Here is a 14,562-nt window from a genome sequence, read left to right as displayed (position 1 = left end):
TAAACCTAGGTCCAAGAACAAGACGTTATGCAGGTGCAAACTGAAGCGGCGTGTGGCTAATGTGAACTGTGTGAGAGATGACTCGGGTCGACGACGCTGCTGCTGCTGCTGCCTGCTGCATGCCAAAGCTGCATTGTCAGATGCCATTTTACTCTGCGCCGGTCTGGAGGAATCCGAAATAGATTTTGGGGTGGATCACAAAACTATAGCCGTCGTCTCACTCACTGCTGCTGGGAAGTTCGTACAAGAAGAAAGTAAAGCAAAAACGACAACAACAAAAAACAAACATCCGGTGTGAGTGAGTATGATGATCATGATGACAAGCTGACTGGCTGTCCGATGCATAGCGCGGTGTTCCTGCGAGAAGCGTGTGGGTCCTGCAGGCTACAGCCAGGCTCTGACAGCAGGGGCACATCTGACAGGAGGGGCACATCTGACAGCAGGGGCACATCTGACAGCAGGGGCACGTCTGACAGGAGGGGAACATCTGACAGCAGGAGGGGAACATCTGACAGCAGGGGGACAACATCTGGACAGCTGCTTCTAGATCCGAGGCCTTGTTGGATTTATTATGAGGTGACTGAACTGGTGGTGTCTTTACACGTCTCGGAAGAGAGGCCTATATTATAGGTAATTACTATAGCCTGGTCGGTTCCAAAACACCACCACCCCACCACCACCACCTCCTCGGTCCAAACCAAACGGGACTGGATCGTTTCAACAGCTCTCTCTATGTGGATCTTTTATTAAGTCACGCATTTTTTTGTGTCTGTCTTTTTTAAAGGCAACGCTACTACGGTGACATTGCAGTCTTTATCCTGCTTCTTCCTCCACACACTGGTTATTTCGTCGTCCGACAAAAACAAGTGAAAGTGGAGTGTCGTCCCTAAATACATATCGACGGAGTGGGATTTTTTTTTAATAAGGTAAATAATATGAACGAGGTATTGTTGTCATCTGTTGCTGTGCCCGTGCCCCCCCATTCCCCCCCTCAGTGCTTTTCTCTCAAGATGTGTCTTCTCTGGGACCGGCATGTTGTGTTGGAATGAATAGGAGTCACTCAACCTGACATGGGAAAAAATCTGACATCAAACTGTGAGATATTTAAAGGAACACGCCGACATTATGGGGAATCCTCTTACCGCCTTCTCCAGAGTCACACGAGAAGATATGGATATCAATTTCCTCTCTGTGCGTTCAGTAGAAAGCTATCTGGCTCCGAGCTATAGCCTATAGCTTTGCACAAATGAATGGAAGCGGATGCGGACCACTAGCCTAGCTTAAAACTCTTGGGAGGTGTTTTTGGTCAATGCCTAGGCTAGCTGATACGTATCCGCTTCCATTAATTTGTGCTAAGCTAGGCTAGCTTGCCGGATAGCTTTCTACTGAAGTTGAACGCACAGAGAGGAAATTGATATCCATAATCTTCTCGTCTGACTCTGGAGAAGTGCATTTCCCATAATGTTGGCGTGTTCCTTTAAACTAATTTCAACAAACTAGTTGAACGACTAGTGGTGTATTTCACTATTCAGTTGATTGGCGTGGTTTAAAAACACCTTCTGCGAACCTTGACACTTCATTTCTGAACGAGTTCTAGGGTTCCTATGGCTGCACACGTACTTAAAATAAATGTGACGATGACATGTCCACTTTTAGAGTTTTGGAATGGTTGGACTATATTAAGTGTGGCTGCCCCCATTAATGATGTCACTCAGTCCTAATCCACCCCACAATGCAAAGCAATTAACACATCCTTTGCTGTTGGCGCTAACATTAGTTATCCAAAGATTGGAGCTAACATTTAAGTCGGCTACCAAGTGTTGCAGCTAACTCTACTGTTGACCATCTTTGGTTAATGTTAACTTAGCTGTATCATTCAGTAGCTGACATAGCAGCTCTGGCCGCCTCAGACCCACTCCTATCCAAGTCCCGGGAGGGTCATCAAAGAGAAGCTGCCTATTCTCTGTCCTCACTCCACAATGGTGGTCCAACTAACCTTGCTGTCTTCTACTACCATGCACTCTTCCCACTATACTAATATGTCTCTACTACTATGCACTCAATACTGCAGCACAAGTTTCAACACTGTTTGATGAACATTGTTACTCAGCTGAAAGAGTTGTACTAGGGGTGGACGGTATAAACGGTATACGGTATAAACGGTATGAATTTGCTCTACGGTATGGATTTTGACTATACCGTCTAAACCGGTAGTGCAGCTCTAAAATACCAATGACGTCATGTAACCACAGCGCGACTATTTCACTCGCATTTGCCCCTAAAAATAGATAGAATTAGTCATAGATAATAGATATGTGCGAACTGGAAAAAGTTATTTAGGAGGCTTCGCGCAGTGGGCGTGCCAGCCCCTACCGCACGCATGTAAACACGGATCTAGTAGTCTAGTGGGACGGGACACGGGAGCTCAGCTGTCGGCGGCGTCTCCCTGAGCTAACGTTAGCTTAGCTACCGTTACAAAATGACCCAGTCAACTATTCACTTTTAGTTTAATACATGATGAGGCATTGTCTAACCGAACGGTATCTAGTCGGCCAGCTACCGATAGCTCCTGACATCAACAAACGCTCCACAAAGTCTAGTAGAGAGAGACGTGTGTGTGCTACCTGTTAGCCGTTAGCTCACGTTAACGCGAGTTAGTTCACCGTTCAAAACGAAATGTCCCATTGAACTAAATAATTCACTGAGGCGTTGTATTAACGTTATATATCCGGCTTAGCCGGATAGCTCCTGATATCAATGTCTTATAACACTGATTCGATGCGTATTCGAGCTGAGGGCTTGCTAACGTTATTCCAATATAATAGGGTCCAGGTGCAGCGCCGGAGAATCCTGGCCGTAGCTCTGCTCGAGGCTACTGAGTATAGGTCCAGGTGCAGCTCCGGGGAAACCTGGCCGTAGCTGGAGGCTACTAGAGTACACACAGACAGTGGAGCTTGTTGCGTGGTGGCGATGTCTCGCAGATAATACAAGTACAAGTCTAATTATATAATATATATATTTTATAAAAAAAAAAAAAATTATATAAAATAAAAATTTTTTTTTTATCAAAAACGATTATACCGTGATATATACCGTTACCGTCTATGCTTCAAATTATACCGTGATATAAATTTTAGACCATACCGTCCACCCCTAAGTTGTACCCTTCCTCCTGACCTGTTGCACAGAACTTGTAAGTCACTTTGGATAAAAGCGTTCAGCTAAATGACTAAATGTAAATGTAATGTTTAGTAGCTAAATGTTAGCACTAATGTTTGCCAACGGATAAAGAAAGAAGAGGCTAGACAAGTTGCATTGTGGGATAGACAGACAATTTTTAATGGCTTTAATCATGGGGGTAGCCATACTTTAAGGGATAGTTTAGATTTCTTTGACAGAAAGTGGTCTGGAAGGGAGCATGTCTGTTCCCCGGGTCCTATGTTCCCCGATTGATTGATTGATTGATTGAACATTTTAGACCACCAGCCCTGATTCCAAACTCTAACCTTAACCAACTTCGAAAGAGGGCCTAAGCTTAACCAGTTCGAAACAAGGCGGACATTAATAATTAATAAAATAATAAAAATTAATAACATTTTCAATCAATTAATCAATCAACTGGGGAACATAAGGACCCGGGGAACATAGGGATGATCCCGTCTGGAATACTTGCCAGTAGTGTAATTGTTGCATGCCATTAGCTGACTTGCAGAGTCTTGTGGTTGAAGTTCTGACCCTGTTCCAAGCAAGCTGGGTATAGCTTCCCACAAGCGGGTCCAGCAACCAAAGAAACACGTCTTAATGCACACCACGACATGCAAACAAAGGTTTACAACAGAATACAACCGTCCTTGTGTCGTTTCAATGCCTGATTCTTCTCTCGGATGGATGTAATATCTTGGAACTAGCTAGCTAGATGGTCCCAGTGGGTACTAATCACACACTGGTCTTTTCAAGAAACAAAACAGTTCCAAGATACCTTGTCAGTGTGAGAGACGAGTCGAGCATGGGAAATACAAGAGGACTGTTGTATTCTGTTGTGGATGGTTAGAACTTTTGTTTGCATGTTGTGTGGCTTTAAACTTTCTTTGTTACTGGACCTTGTGTGCTAAAAGACATAACTTAGTTACTGGACCTTGTGGCTAAAAGACATAACTTAGTTACTGGACCTTGTGGCTAAAAGACATAACTTAGTTACTGGACCTTGTGGCTAAAAGACATAACTTAGTTACTGGACCTTGTGGCTAAAAGACATAACTTAGTTACTGGACCTTGTGTGCTAAAAGACATAACTTTGTTACTGGACCTTGTGGCTAAAAGACATAACTTTGTTACTGGACCTTGTGTGCTAAAAGACAGAACTTAGTTACTGGACCTTGTGTGCTAAAAGACATAACTTTGTTACTGGACCTTGTGGCTAAAAGCCAGAACTTAGTTACTGGACCTTGTGGCTAAAAGCCAGAACTTTGTTACTGGACCTTGTGTGCTAAAAGACAGAACTTAGTTACTGGACCTTGTGTGCTAAAAGACAGAACTTTGTTACTGGACCTTGTGTGCTAAAAGACCGAACTTTGTTACTGGACCTTGTGTGCTAAAAGACCGAACTTTGTTACTGGACCTTGTGTGCTAAAAGACCGAACTTAGTTACTGGATCTTGTGTGCTAAAAGCCAGAACTTTCGTTTACTCTACTGGTTTTGTACCAATTAATGTCAAAATCCAAACTAACCCTTAATTAATTACCCATCCCCTATTATTGTATAATTATTATATTAAAAGTTATATTTCTGTAGTTGTAGACACCACTTTGAAAATGGGGGGGGGGGGGGGGGGGGGGGGAATTAGTCGACGTCATCGCCACTGTCTGGTTGACGCTTACTAGGGAGGTCAAAAGTTTTGCTGTAATGTAATCAAATGGGAGTTCCGCCCACAATGATATTCAGGATGCAGTTTTGGCCCTTTCCGTTTTGGTCCCAGTCCAGACGATACTTTCAATTGGTAGAACAAACAGCCACTCAAATTGTAGCCAACCCCTGTGCCACACAATGGCGTTCGTCAATTCATGATTTGTTGGAGAAATGCCAGTCAAAATGGCGTCAGCGTTTTTCATTGAAACTGTTTCTCCCCTTAAAGGAAAACTCCAACATTTTGGGAAATTAACATCTTCCCTGGAGTTACACAAGAAGATACATACCTTTTTTGTCTCTGTGCATGCATTAGGCTTAGGGAACAGCCGCTCCGTTAGCTTAGCTTCATCACTGGAAGTTGGTCAGACTTGTACCCTGACGTTCCCTACAGTGCCCTACAGTCACGAAATACACTCCAAATACAACTCCAAAACGTTCCTGTAAACATGTTGTGACCTGTGTATTTACCACGTGGAGAAATAAAAAATTATTGAATTCGACAATTACGTTTTCTAAGCAAATATACTCAGAACTATTTTTTGCCTAACCACTCCTCTCTGGGCACAGTCAGTGATTTCAACGTGACGCCGTGTTTGTTTACATTCTCATTCATTCAAAGGATCCGAACCGATTGAAGTTTATGGATACCATGACTTAAAATCCTCTTACCTTGACGATTAAAAGCCTCCCCAATTTAGAAAACAGTATTCCAATGGCTGGTCTTGATAGGCCGCTAGCTAACGGAGCTAACCAACAAACACAGAACTGGGCGGACACTAAAGCAGATAACTAGGCTAACTTCCGGTCGGGGGGTTCCAAAATAAAAGAGCGACGTCTATAGAAGCGGAAATACGTTTATTTTGTACATTATCTAACGTTAACACTAGGGATGCCCCCCGGACCCCGGTTTTAAACGGGAACCGGTACTATATTAGAAAATACCGGAGTATTTATAAGCTCTGACGTCCTCGGTACTGCTATCGATACTCTAGAGAAATTATTATTATTATTATTATTATTATTATTATTATTATTATTATTATTATTATTTAAAAGTTGCGAACGATCCTCTCTCTGTCTCTGCACGAGAAGCGAGCCGCAGCCAGCGAGTCAATTATTACACACACTCCTCGCGAGTCGCTCGCTAGTGCTACACATAGACATACGGGTACTACATACGGGTACTCCTTAATGAAAGTGCCCCGACGCCCCGTGCTATAGCGCGCTGCACACAGACAGCAGCTCTGCATGCACTGAGTCGTGATCATGGCGGATAGAGCGAAGCGTTCTAAAGTATGGATATACTTTACAAGGGTCAATGCCGACAATGCACGTTGCCACAAGTGCAACAAAACATTTGCCAGTAAGGGTGGCAATACGAGCAAATCAATTTATCAAAACATCTGTTGGCAAAACATGATATTAGTGTGCAGAAATGCGCGTATTCGACTGCCTTGCGCGCAGTGTTTCATCTGCATACTGCAGCCGTAACCCAAGATACGGAGTTGCCTAGGCTAATAACGAATTATTACAAATAGGCTAATAAACAAAACAATTGTTTAGCTACAAATACTACAATCTAAACTTTTTATAGATCGTCAAGCTGAGGCGTCAGCCACTATGTCCCAGCCCAGTGAGCCCAGGGCCACCACACATCCTCCCTCTACCTCCCTCCACCACCCAAAGTCCTTTCTCCCTAGCAGCTAGAGGAAGGATGACAGAGGATAGGGTGAACGAGTGTCACAGTTCTGTTAGCCTTTTGCATTTGTTGTTTATTATAAAAAGTCTATAATTCAGAGTCAGACACATTTAAAACATTGTTGCTGCTGTTGCTGAAGAAATTATATTAATTTATTATATTTATTTATAAAGTTATATAAAAGAACATTGCTGCTGCTGTTGCTGAAGAAATTATATTTATTTATAATACTTAATTATAAAGTTGTATTTATAAATAATAAAGCAATGTTGATTCTGTTCTTAATTAATTGTCTTTTTTTCTTGCAAAAAAATAACCAAAAAGAACCGATAAGAGTATCGATAAAGTACCGAACCGTTAAGCAGTATCGATAAGAGTAGTAGTATCGATAAAATCCTAACGATACCCATCCCTAGTTAACACAAACCTAAACTAACGTTACAACTAACCTAAAGTTAGTTTAGGTTCGTGTTAACACTTTAATCGCTGATGATGTGTTTAGACGTCATTCCTCGCCATGCTCATTCTGCCGAAGACGCCGTAACTCGTCTTTGATATCAATAATTCAAAAATCTGTGATCTAAATCATATTTCTCCTCCGGAGACATGAGATGTACTGGTGAGCTCCACTCAACTGTCTTAACGGTTCAAGAGTGCCATCTGGTGGCCCATCGGCAGATCGGCCAAGAGGGAGGGGCGCGCCAAACAGGAAGTGCTCATCCATAATCCGTCCGGGCACTCGCGATCGGTAGCCGGACTCCATCTCAACACACTGGATAATCAATCGCTCGCCCTAACTCAATAAACAACTTTATTTGGACGTATATAGTATTATACAACCTGGAAATGGTTCATCAGGATCAACATCCCATAATCGAAAACTGTCTACTCCACGCTGATCGTCCAACGGCGCGAGGAAGATATGGTAAGATCCAGCGTTATTTTCTAACGTATTCTATACTAACTGATCTGATGATCATATGACCCACACTAGATGAATGGTATAACGTTGCCCACGGAATTATAAACGACCCCCCCGCCCATCCGGTCAATATCAGATGATACGTAGTAACTTCTAGAAGTACCTCCAGTTGAAATTTTTCATCAGGCACCGATCGCTACCAAACTGTATTTGATCATCAATATAGTGCATTTGGGGCTATAAATCAAGTTCTGGTGAAAGCTGCAGAAAACGATAAAAACATACTTATACTTTAGACCGTATTTTAGTATGAATATGTGAATGAAAAAGTATAACATTGATACACCCTGAACAATACATATAGGACATTGAATGGGCCATAATAATGTCAATTTAGCAATAGAATTTAAAAAGTTATAGCCCTGCAAAGAAGGGGAACTTCTCCATAGACAAATAGAGCTGGCTAGGGATGGTAAATTATGAATTTAACCCATGGCGATCAAAGTGTTAACGTTAGATAATGTACAAAATAAACGTATTTCCGCTGCTATTTTTTTAGGCAAAAAATAGTTCAGAGTATATTTGCTTAGAAAACGTAATTGTCGAGGGCGGTTAGGTGGTCGAGCGGAGATTGCGTTCGTCACCAGCCCCGGAGCTGTGAGCTTGGTTCGCCTGTTCGAATCCAGCTCACAGCTCCGGGGTTGTCACCAGCTTGGCTGGCCGTCTGCACTGATACAATTGGCTGTATCAGAGGGTGGGAGAAGCTGGCGGGGTGGGTCCGGGTCGTTGTAAACAGCGACTCCTACAGTTCGGTCGGGGCGCCTGCTAAGCGCGGATTGGACGTGAGGGGGATAGTGTGGTCCTCCCACACGCTACGCCCTCTCAATGAGAATCCGCGCTGCCAGGTGAAAAGAAGCGGTGATTGGCTGGACGTGTGTCGGAGGAAGCACGTGGTAGCCTCCACTCTCCCAAATGATCTGACTGTGGGGGGTAAAGCGCAGCGACCAGGAAGGGACTGGGAATTGGCATACGACTAACATTGGGATGGGGGAAAATCGGAGGAAAATGGAGGGGGAAAAAGACCAAAAAAAAAAAAAAAGAAAAAACGTAATTGTCGAATTCAATTTTTTTTTATTTCTCCACGTGGTAAATACACATGTCACAACATGTTTACAGGAACGTTTTGGAGTTGTATTTGGAGTGTATTTCGTGACTGTAGGGAACGTCAGGGTACAAGTCTGACCAACTTCCAGTGATGAAGCTAAGCTACGCTAATGGAGCGGCTGTTCCCTAAGCCTAATGCATGCACAGAGACAAAAAAGGTATGTATCTTCTTGTCTAACTCCAGGGAAGATGTTAAATAAGCTCATTTCCCAAAATGTTGGAGTTTTCCTTTAAATAGGAGCCAACAACGAGGGCTTTGCATCCAAATTTTGCCCCAAGTATGTGGAATCAGATTATTCTTTCAGTTTGGGACTTTTGAAATTTTACACAAAAGGGCGATGGGTACGCCGTCACCTATTAGGAATTCAATGCAGCCAAAGCTGCTATTTACAACCATCTCTCTGCTATTTACAATAATTTCTGCTGCTATTTACAATAAGTTTTCCCATTAACCCCACATGCAGCATCAAGGACAACATTAACGTCACATGCAGCATCAAGGACAACATTAACCCCACGTGCAGCATCAAGGACAACATTAACCCCACATGCAGCATCAAGGACAACATTAACCCCACATGTAGCATCAAGGACAACATTAACCCCACATGCAGCATCAAGGACAACATTAACCCCACATGCAGAATCAAGGACAATATTAACCTCACATGCAGCATCAAGGACAACATTAACCTCACATGCAGCATCAAGGACAACATTTCTGGTAAACGGGAAAAGAAAAGAAAAAATGTCATGACATGAACGTGCGAGAGGTCTATGAATTTAGACTTCAAAACTGTATCATTATTCACAATATCAAAAAATCTCACGATACCATAACACAGGTGGATGATAAACAATAAATATTGATTATAGGCTATTGTCCAGCCCCAGTTGACAGACATTTCCCCTTCATATAGACCTAGGGAGTCACGTGATCATTTTTTACATGGTCTTTTACCATAGGAGTTTTTTAAGGTAGCAGGCTTACAGTATATGGTTCCACTTGTTCAATCGGTCTGACATTTGACAGGAGCAGAGTTGAGTGTAATTGACAAAAACTAGAAAAAAGTCACTGTACCTAATGCAATTCAATCTCTACTTGTTTCCATGGTAACTACTACAGTACCCATATGCCTCAGCATTTGAAGACCAGTTGCCAGATTCGGCTCAAACAAGGGACTAAACACCGGAATGACGCAACCATCAAAAGTAGTTGCGCTGATCTTGTGATTGGTCGAAGTTTGCAGAGGCATATGGGTACTGTAGTAATTACCATGATATAAAACATTCTCTCAAAGATTTAAGTTAAAACATTTACCTTTATTGGTAATTTATTATCTTATACTTTATAACAGTATAATAATTCTTCAATGGGCGGCTACAATGGGGTAAAATCCCAGGTTTGATTGATTGATTTATTGAAAACTTTATTAACAGATTTCAGAATGGGTACAATACAGTACGGTTCAACACTAACAACTGCTAAGAGGATGCAGACCAGAAAAATTATTTTGTCTTGTTTACATCAGGGTCCTCCATTTTCAATTCATCAAGACATTTATGACATACAAATATACGGTACTGTGTAAGAAGAAGAGATCATAAAAAATATACATCCGAAGGGGAGGAAACTGTACATTGGAGGGGGTTAGGTGGGTGAATGAATGAATGAACGAGAACTTTATTTAACAGATTGCAGAATGGGTACAATACAGTACGGCTCAATACACACAATTGTTAAGGGGATGCAGACCAGAGAAAGACGTTTGTCTTGTTTACATCAGGGTCCCCCATTTTCAATTCATAGTGACATTTATGACATACACAACATACATGACATCATGACATTTATGACATAGGGACATTACATGTTACATTTGTGACATATACGATATGCAAATATACAGTAGTTACCCATAGGAGGGAGGGGTAGGAGGGGTGGGTGGGGAACACTGTACAACTGTACCAGCAAAACTGAGTGTGAAGTGCACAATATTTCCTCGTTTAAGCCACTGCAACGGCTTTGCCTGAAGAATTTACGTAAGAATCGTGTTACGCCTAGTTCTATCACTAGTTAAGCTTGGCGACTCTTTCGAAGTTGGTTAAGGTTAGAGTTTGGTTTAGAGCAGGGCGATAGACCACCAGCCCTGATTCCAAACTCTAACCTTAACCAACTTCGAAAGAGTCGCCTAAGCTTAACCAGTGATAAACTAGGCGTTAGCTAGCTAGCAGGCTGTTAGAGGCATAACTAGGCGTAACGCGATTGGGCATAAAAAAAAATATTGTTTGTTTCCTGTTGGTTGTCAGTTAAGGCATGGGTAGGTAGGGAATTTATTTTATTTTTTTATTTTATTCTTTCCCACAGCGACTATGGATAGGGAATTTCTTTATTTAATTAAAATGTTCACAACAACATGGATGCATGTACTCTGCCAGCATGTTTAATATCCATGATACTAAAGGTTTGACTAAGATTTCTATGAAACTTTATTCTAAAAAAAAAAAACGTAATTTATGTTATGCCTTGGCGCAGAGAGAAACGTCAGTGGCCAATCAGATAGCGCAAACCGAACGAGGACGTGAAAGTGCGTTAGGGAAAATATACATGCGACCGGGACGTGTGTATTCTTTCCCCAATACATTTCCAGTTCCGCGTTCGCCTTCTGCGATCCGATTGGCCACTGACTCTACAGCCAAACAGCGTGTTACGCTAATAACGTAGCGTTACGCTAATAACGTATTGTTTTAATCTCTCTATATTAACGTGATTCCATCAACGCAACATAAATGTTCAAAACACGACAAGACAGTTTGCATCACTTCCTACGGTTCTCGGCACTTATTCTACCGGTAGTGCGGTAGTTGTTGCCACGGTATTGGGTCTTTGGGTGAATACTTCATTGGCGGGGAAGAAGAACACTGATAGCGGTGTGTGGACCGTCCCGGTGGTCTGGGGCTCGTGGGACGGTCCATGACAGTAAATGACAAGTATGGCTTTGTCAGTATTCCAATGTACAGTGTCCTACCCCCCCCCCCCCCCCCCCCCACCTCCAATGTACAGCCCCCACCCACCCACCCAACCTCCCCCAATGTACAGTTTCTACGTCAAATGTATATACACTCTTTTTCTGGACACTTTTTGTATCACAAACGGAACTGTATTTGCAAATCTGATATGTCATAAATGTATAGATGTAGCAGTAGCCTACTGTCTATCTGTATGTCATGTATGTCATATATGTTATGATGAATTGAAAATGGGGGACCCTGATGTAAACAAGACGAAAGTCTTTCTCTGGTCTGCATCCCCTTAACAATTGTATGTATTGAGCTGTACTGTACTGTACCCATTCTGCAATCTGTTAATAAACTTTTCAATCAATCAATCAATCAAACCGGAAGCGTGCACACCGGAAATTCACACGTTCGGCCGTAGTGCTTTACCAGTCTTTTGTCTCACGGAGGAGATACAACTGGGAACGAGGTTACATTCCTGAGGTCTATTGTACGGAAGGTGGCCGAAGTGTGAGAAAAGTATGGACTTTTCATGGGAAAATCTGTAGGAACTCTAAGTCCCCGGCAGCTTTTTTTTTTGTTTACATCCGCTCTTATGACGCTGCCTGACTTCCCGTGTGTGTGTGTGTGCGTGTGCGTGTGTGTGTTGGTCCTATAGGCACCCCCCCACCACCACCCCTCCTTCCCGCGGTGTGACGGTGATGGGTCGGAAGCGGTGTGTCGGTGCAGATTGTTCCAAGATGGCGGCCGGGTGCTGCGGGGTGAAGAAGCAGAAGCTGTCGGGGTCCCCCGGGGGGCAGGGGGGTCCCGGCGGGGTGGTGTTGGGGGGTGGTGGTGGGGTGGCGGCAGGGGGAACCGGACACTGTGGGTCGTCGGACTTGTTGGGGATCGGTTCCTCCACCACCACGGCGGTCGGAGCGGCGGGGCACCGAGCGAACGGCCTGGGGGGACCCGGGGTGAGCGGCACTAGCGGCGGCGGCCAGAACGCCTTGTCCCCGGTGGCGCCGACGGGCTACAACAACAACTCATCCACCGCCGGCCTCCTCTCCCCGACCAGCCTCAGCAGCAGCCCGGGACCCGGCGCGGGAGGCGGCGGCAGGAAGATGGTGGTCTCGGCGGAGATGTGCTGCTTCTGTTTCGACGTGCTTTATTGCCATCTCTATGGATACCAACCTCCTAGAGCACCCAGGTTTACAAACGATCCCTAGTAAGTTTTGCTATATTTTCTTTCTTCTCTCTTTTTGTGTCTTCATCTGCATCTCTCCCGTCTTGATCTGTAACTTAACGGTTGAGGCTGTGATGAGACCCGGCGTGTTGTTGTTGTTCACAACCGGTGTTTTTTGTGTGTTCATAGATAGATAGATGGAATAGTTTATTGATTGAGAATGGAATAACACATACATTTGAACACAAGATTAACAGGTATACATAATATCACCATTTACCAATAGGATTAAAATAAACACAATAAAGCCATAGGCTTGTTTCCATTGTTTTCCTTCTAAGTTGCTTTGTGGCCGGCCGCGAAATCGGGACTCAAATGAAAATACAAACGAGAAAATATTACATTGAACTCGTTCGAGAAAAAAAAATCTGGTTTCCAAAACAAAAGCTCATATGTTCCAGTTTATTAACACTTTGTGACATTTTGTCCCCACGCTGCTACAATCTGGGGCCTAGTCGAGCTGGTTACCTGGTAGCTACACAGCTAACCGCCTCGTTAATAACTATTAGTGTGTTCCAGGCTTTTGGACTAACTGTGTGTTTATCTAACGTTACACTTGTCAACATTATCGGTGAATTCAATGCCCTGGGATGTTATTATTTCGCCAAATGCGCCGCCGTCCCGAAAAAGGGGGACGATATACCGTGCTAGCTAACGTTAGCTGTTTAGCTATTTAGCATGGTCGGTGCTACTATCAAGGGTACTACTAGCCCTGTAGCTACTAACACTAACGTTACAACATAGTAAATATACTAGCCCTGTAGCGACTAACACTAACGTTACAACACAGTAAATATACTAGCCCTGTGGCTACTAACACTAACGTTACAACACAGTATACTAGCCCATGTAGCTACTAACACTAACGTTACAACACAGTAAATATACTCCCTGTGGCTACTAACACTAACGTTACAACACAGTAAATATACTCCCTGTGGCTACTAACTAACGTTACAACACAGTAAATATACTAGCCCTGTAGCTACTAACACTAACGTTACAACACAGTAAATATATTAGCCCTGTAGCTACTAACTAACGTTACAACACAGTAAATATACTAGCCCTGTAGCTACCAACACTAACGTTACAACACAGTAAATATACTATAGCCCTGTAGCTACTAACACTAACTTTACAACACAGTAAATATACTAGCCCTGTAGCTACTAACACTAACAACACAGTAAATATACTAGCCCTGTAGCTACTAACACTAACAACACAGTAAATATACTAGCCCTGTGGCTACTAACACTAATGTTACAACACAGTAAATATACTAGCCATGTAGCTACTAACACTAACGTTACAACACAGTAAATATACTAGCCCTGTTTTTGATTGATTGATTGAAAAGTTTATTAACAGATTGCAGAATGGGTACAGTACAGTACAGCTCAATACATACAATTGTTAAGAGGATGCAGACCTGAGAAAGACTTTCGTCTTGTTTCCATCAGGGTCCCCCATTTTCAATTCATCATATGACACACATGACATACAGATAGACAGTACTGCTACATCTATACATTTATGACATACCAGATTTTCAAATACAGTACTGTTTGTGATACTAAAAAAATCCAGAAGAAGAGTATATACATTTGACATAGAAACTGTGCA

At 42.9% G+C, this 14,562-nt stretch overlaps 1 protein-coding gene across 2 annotated transcripts in view; it reads left to right on the top strand.

Moving 5' to 3' along the window:
- The window catches only part of ammecr1 (AMMECR nuclear protein 1), a 57,172-nt gene continuing 42,610 nt past the window's right edge, over window positions 1–14,562 (top strand). Inside the window, exons 1-2 of one of the 2 annotated variants that reach the window (XM_084320771.1) lie at window positions 1–926; window positions 12,367–12,915. In XM_084320771.1, the coding sequence (XP_084176897.1) occupies window positions 12,410–12,915 (506 nt within the window). In that variant the 5' untranslated portion in view covers window positions 1–926; window positions 12,367–12,409. Of the gene's footprint in view, window positions 927–12,366; window positions 12,916–14,562 lie in introns of those variants that run through there. The other variant, XM_084320772.1, reaches the window with a different exon arrangement.

Source organism: Notolepis coatsorum, assembly GCF_963971535.1.
Source record: "Notolepis coatsorum genome assembly, chromosome: 8".
Taxonomy (NCBI): domain Eukaryota; kingdom Metazoa; phylum Chordata; class Actinopteri; order Aulopiformes; family Paralepididae; genus Notolepis; species Notolepis coatsorum.
Note: the sequence above shows the minus strand (reverse complement) of the source record. Positions and strands in the feature narration are given on the sequence as shown.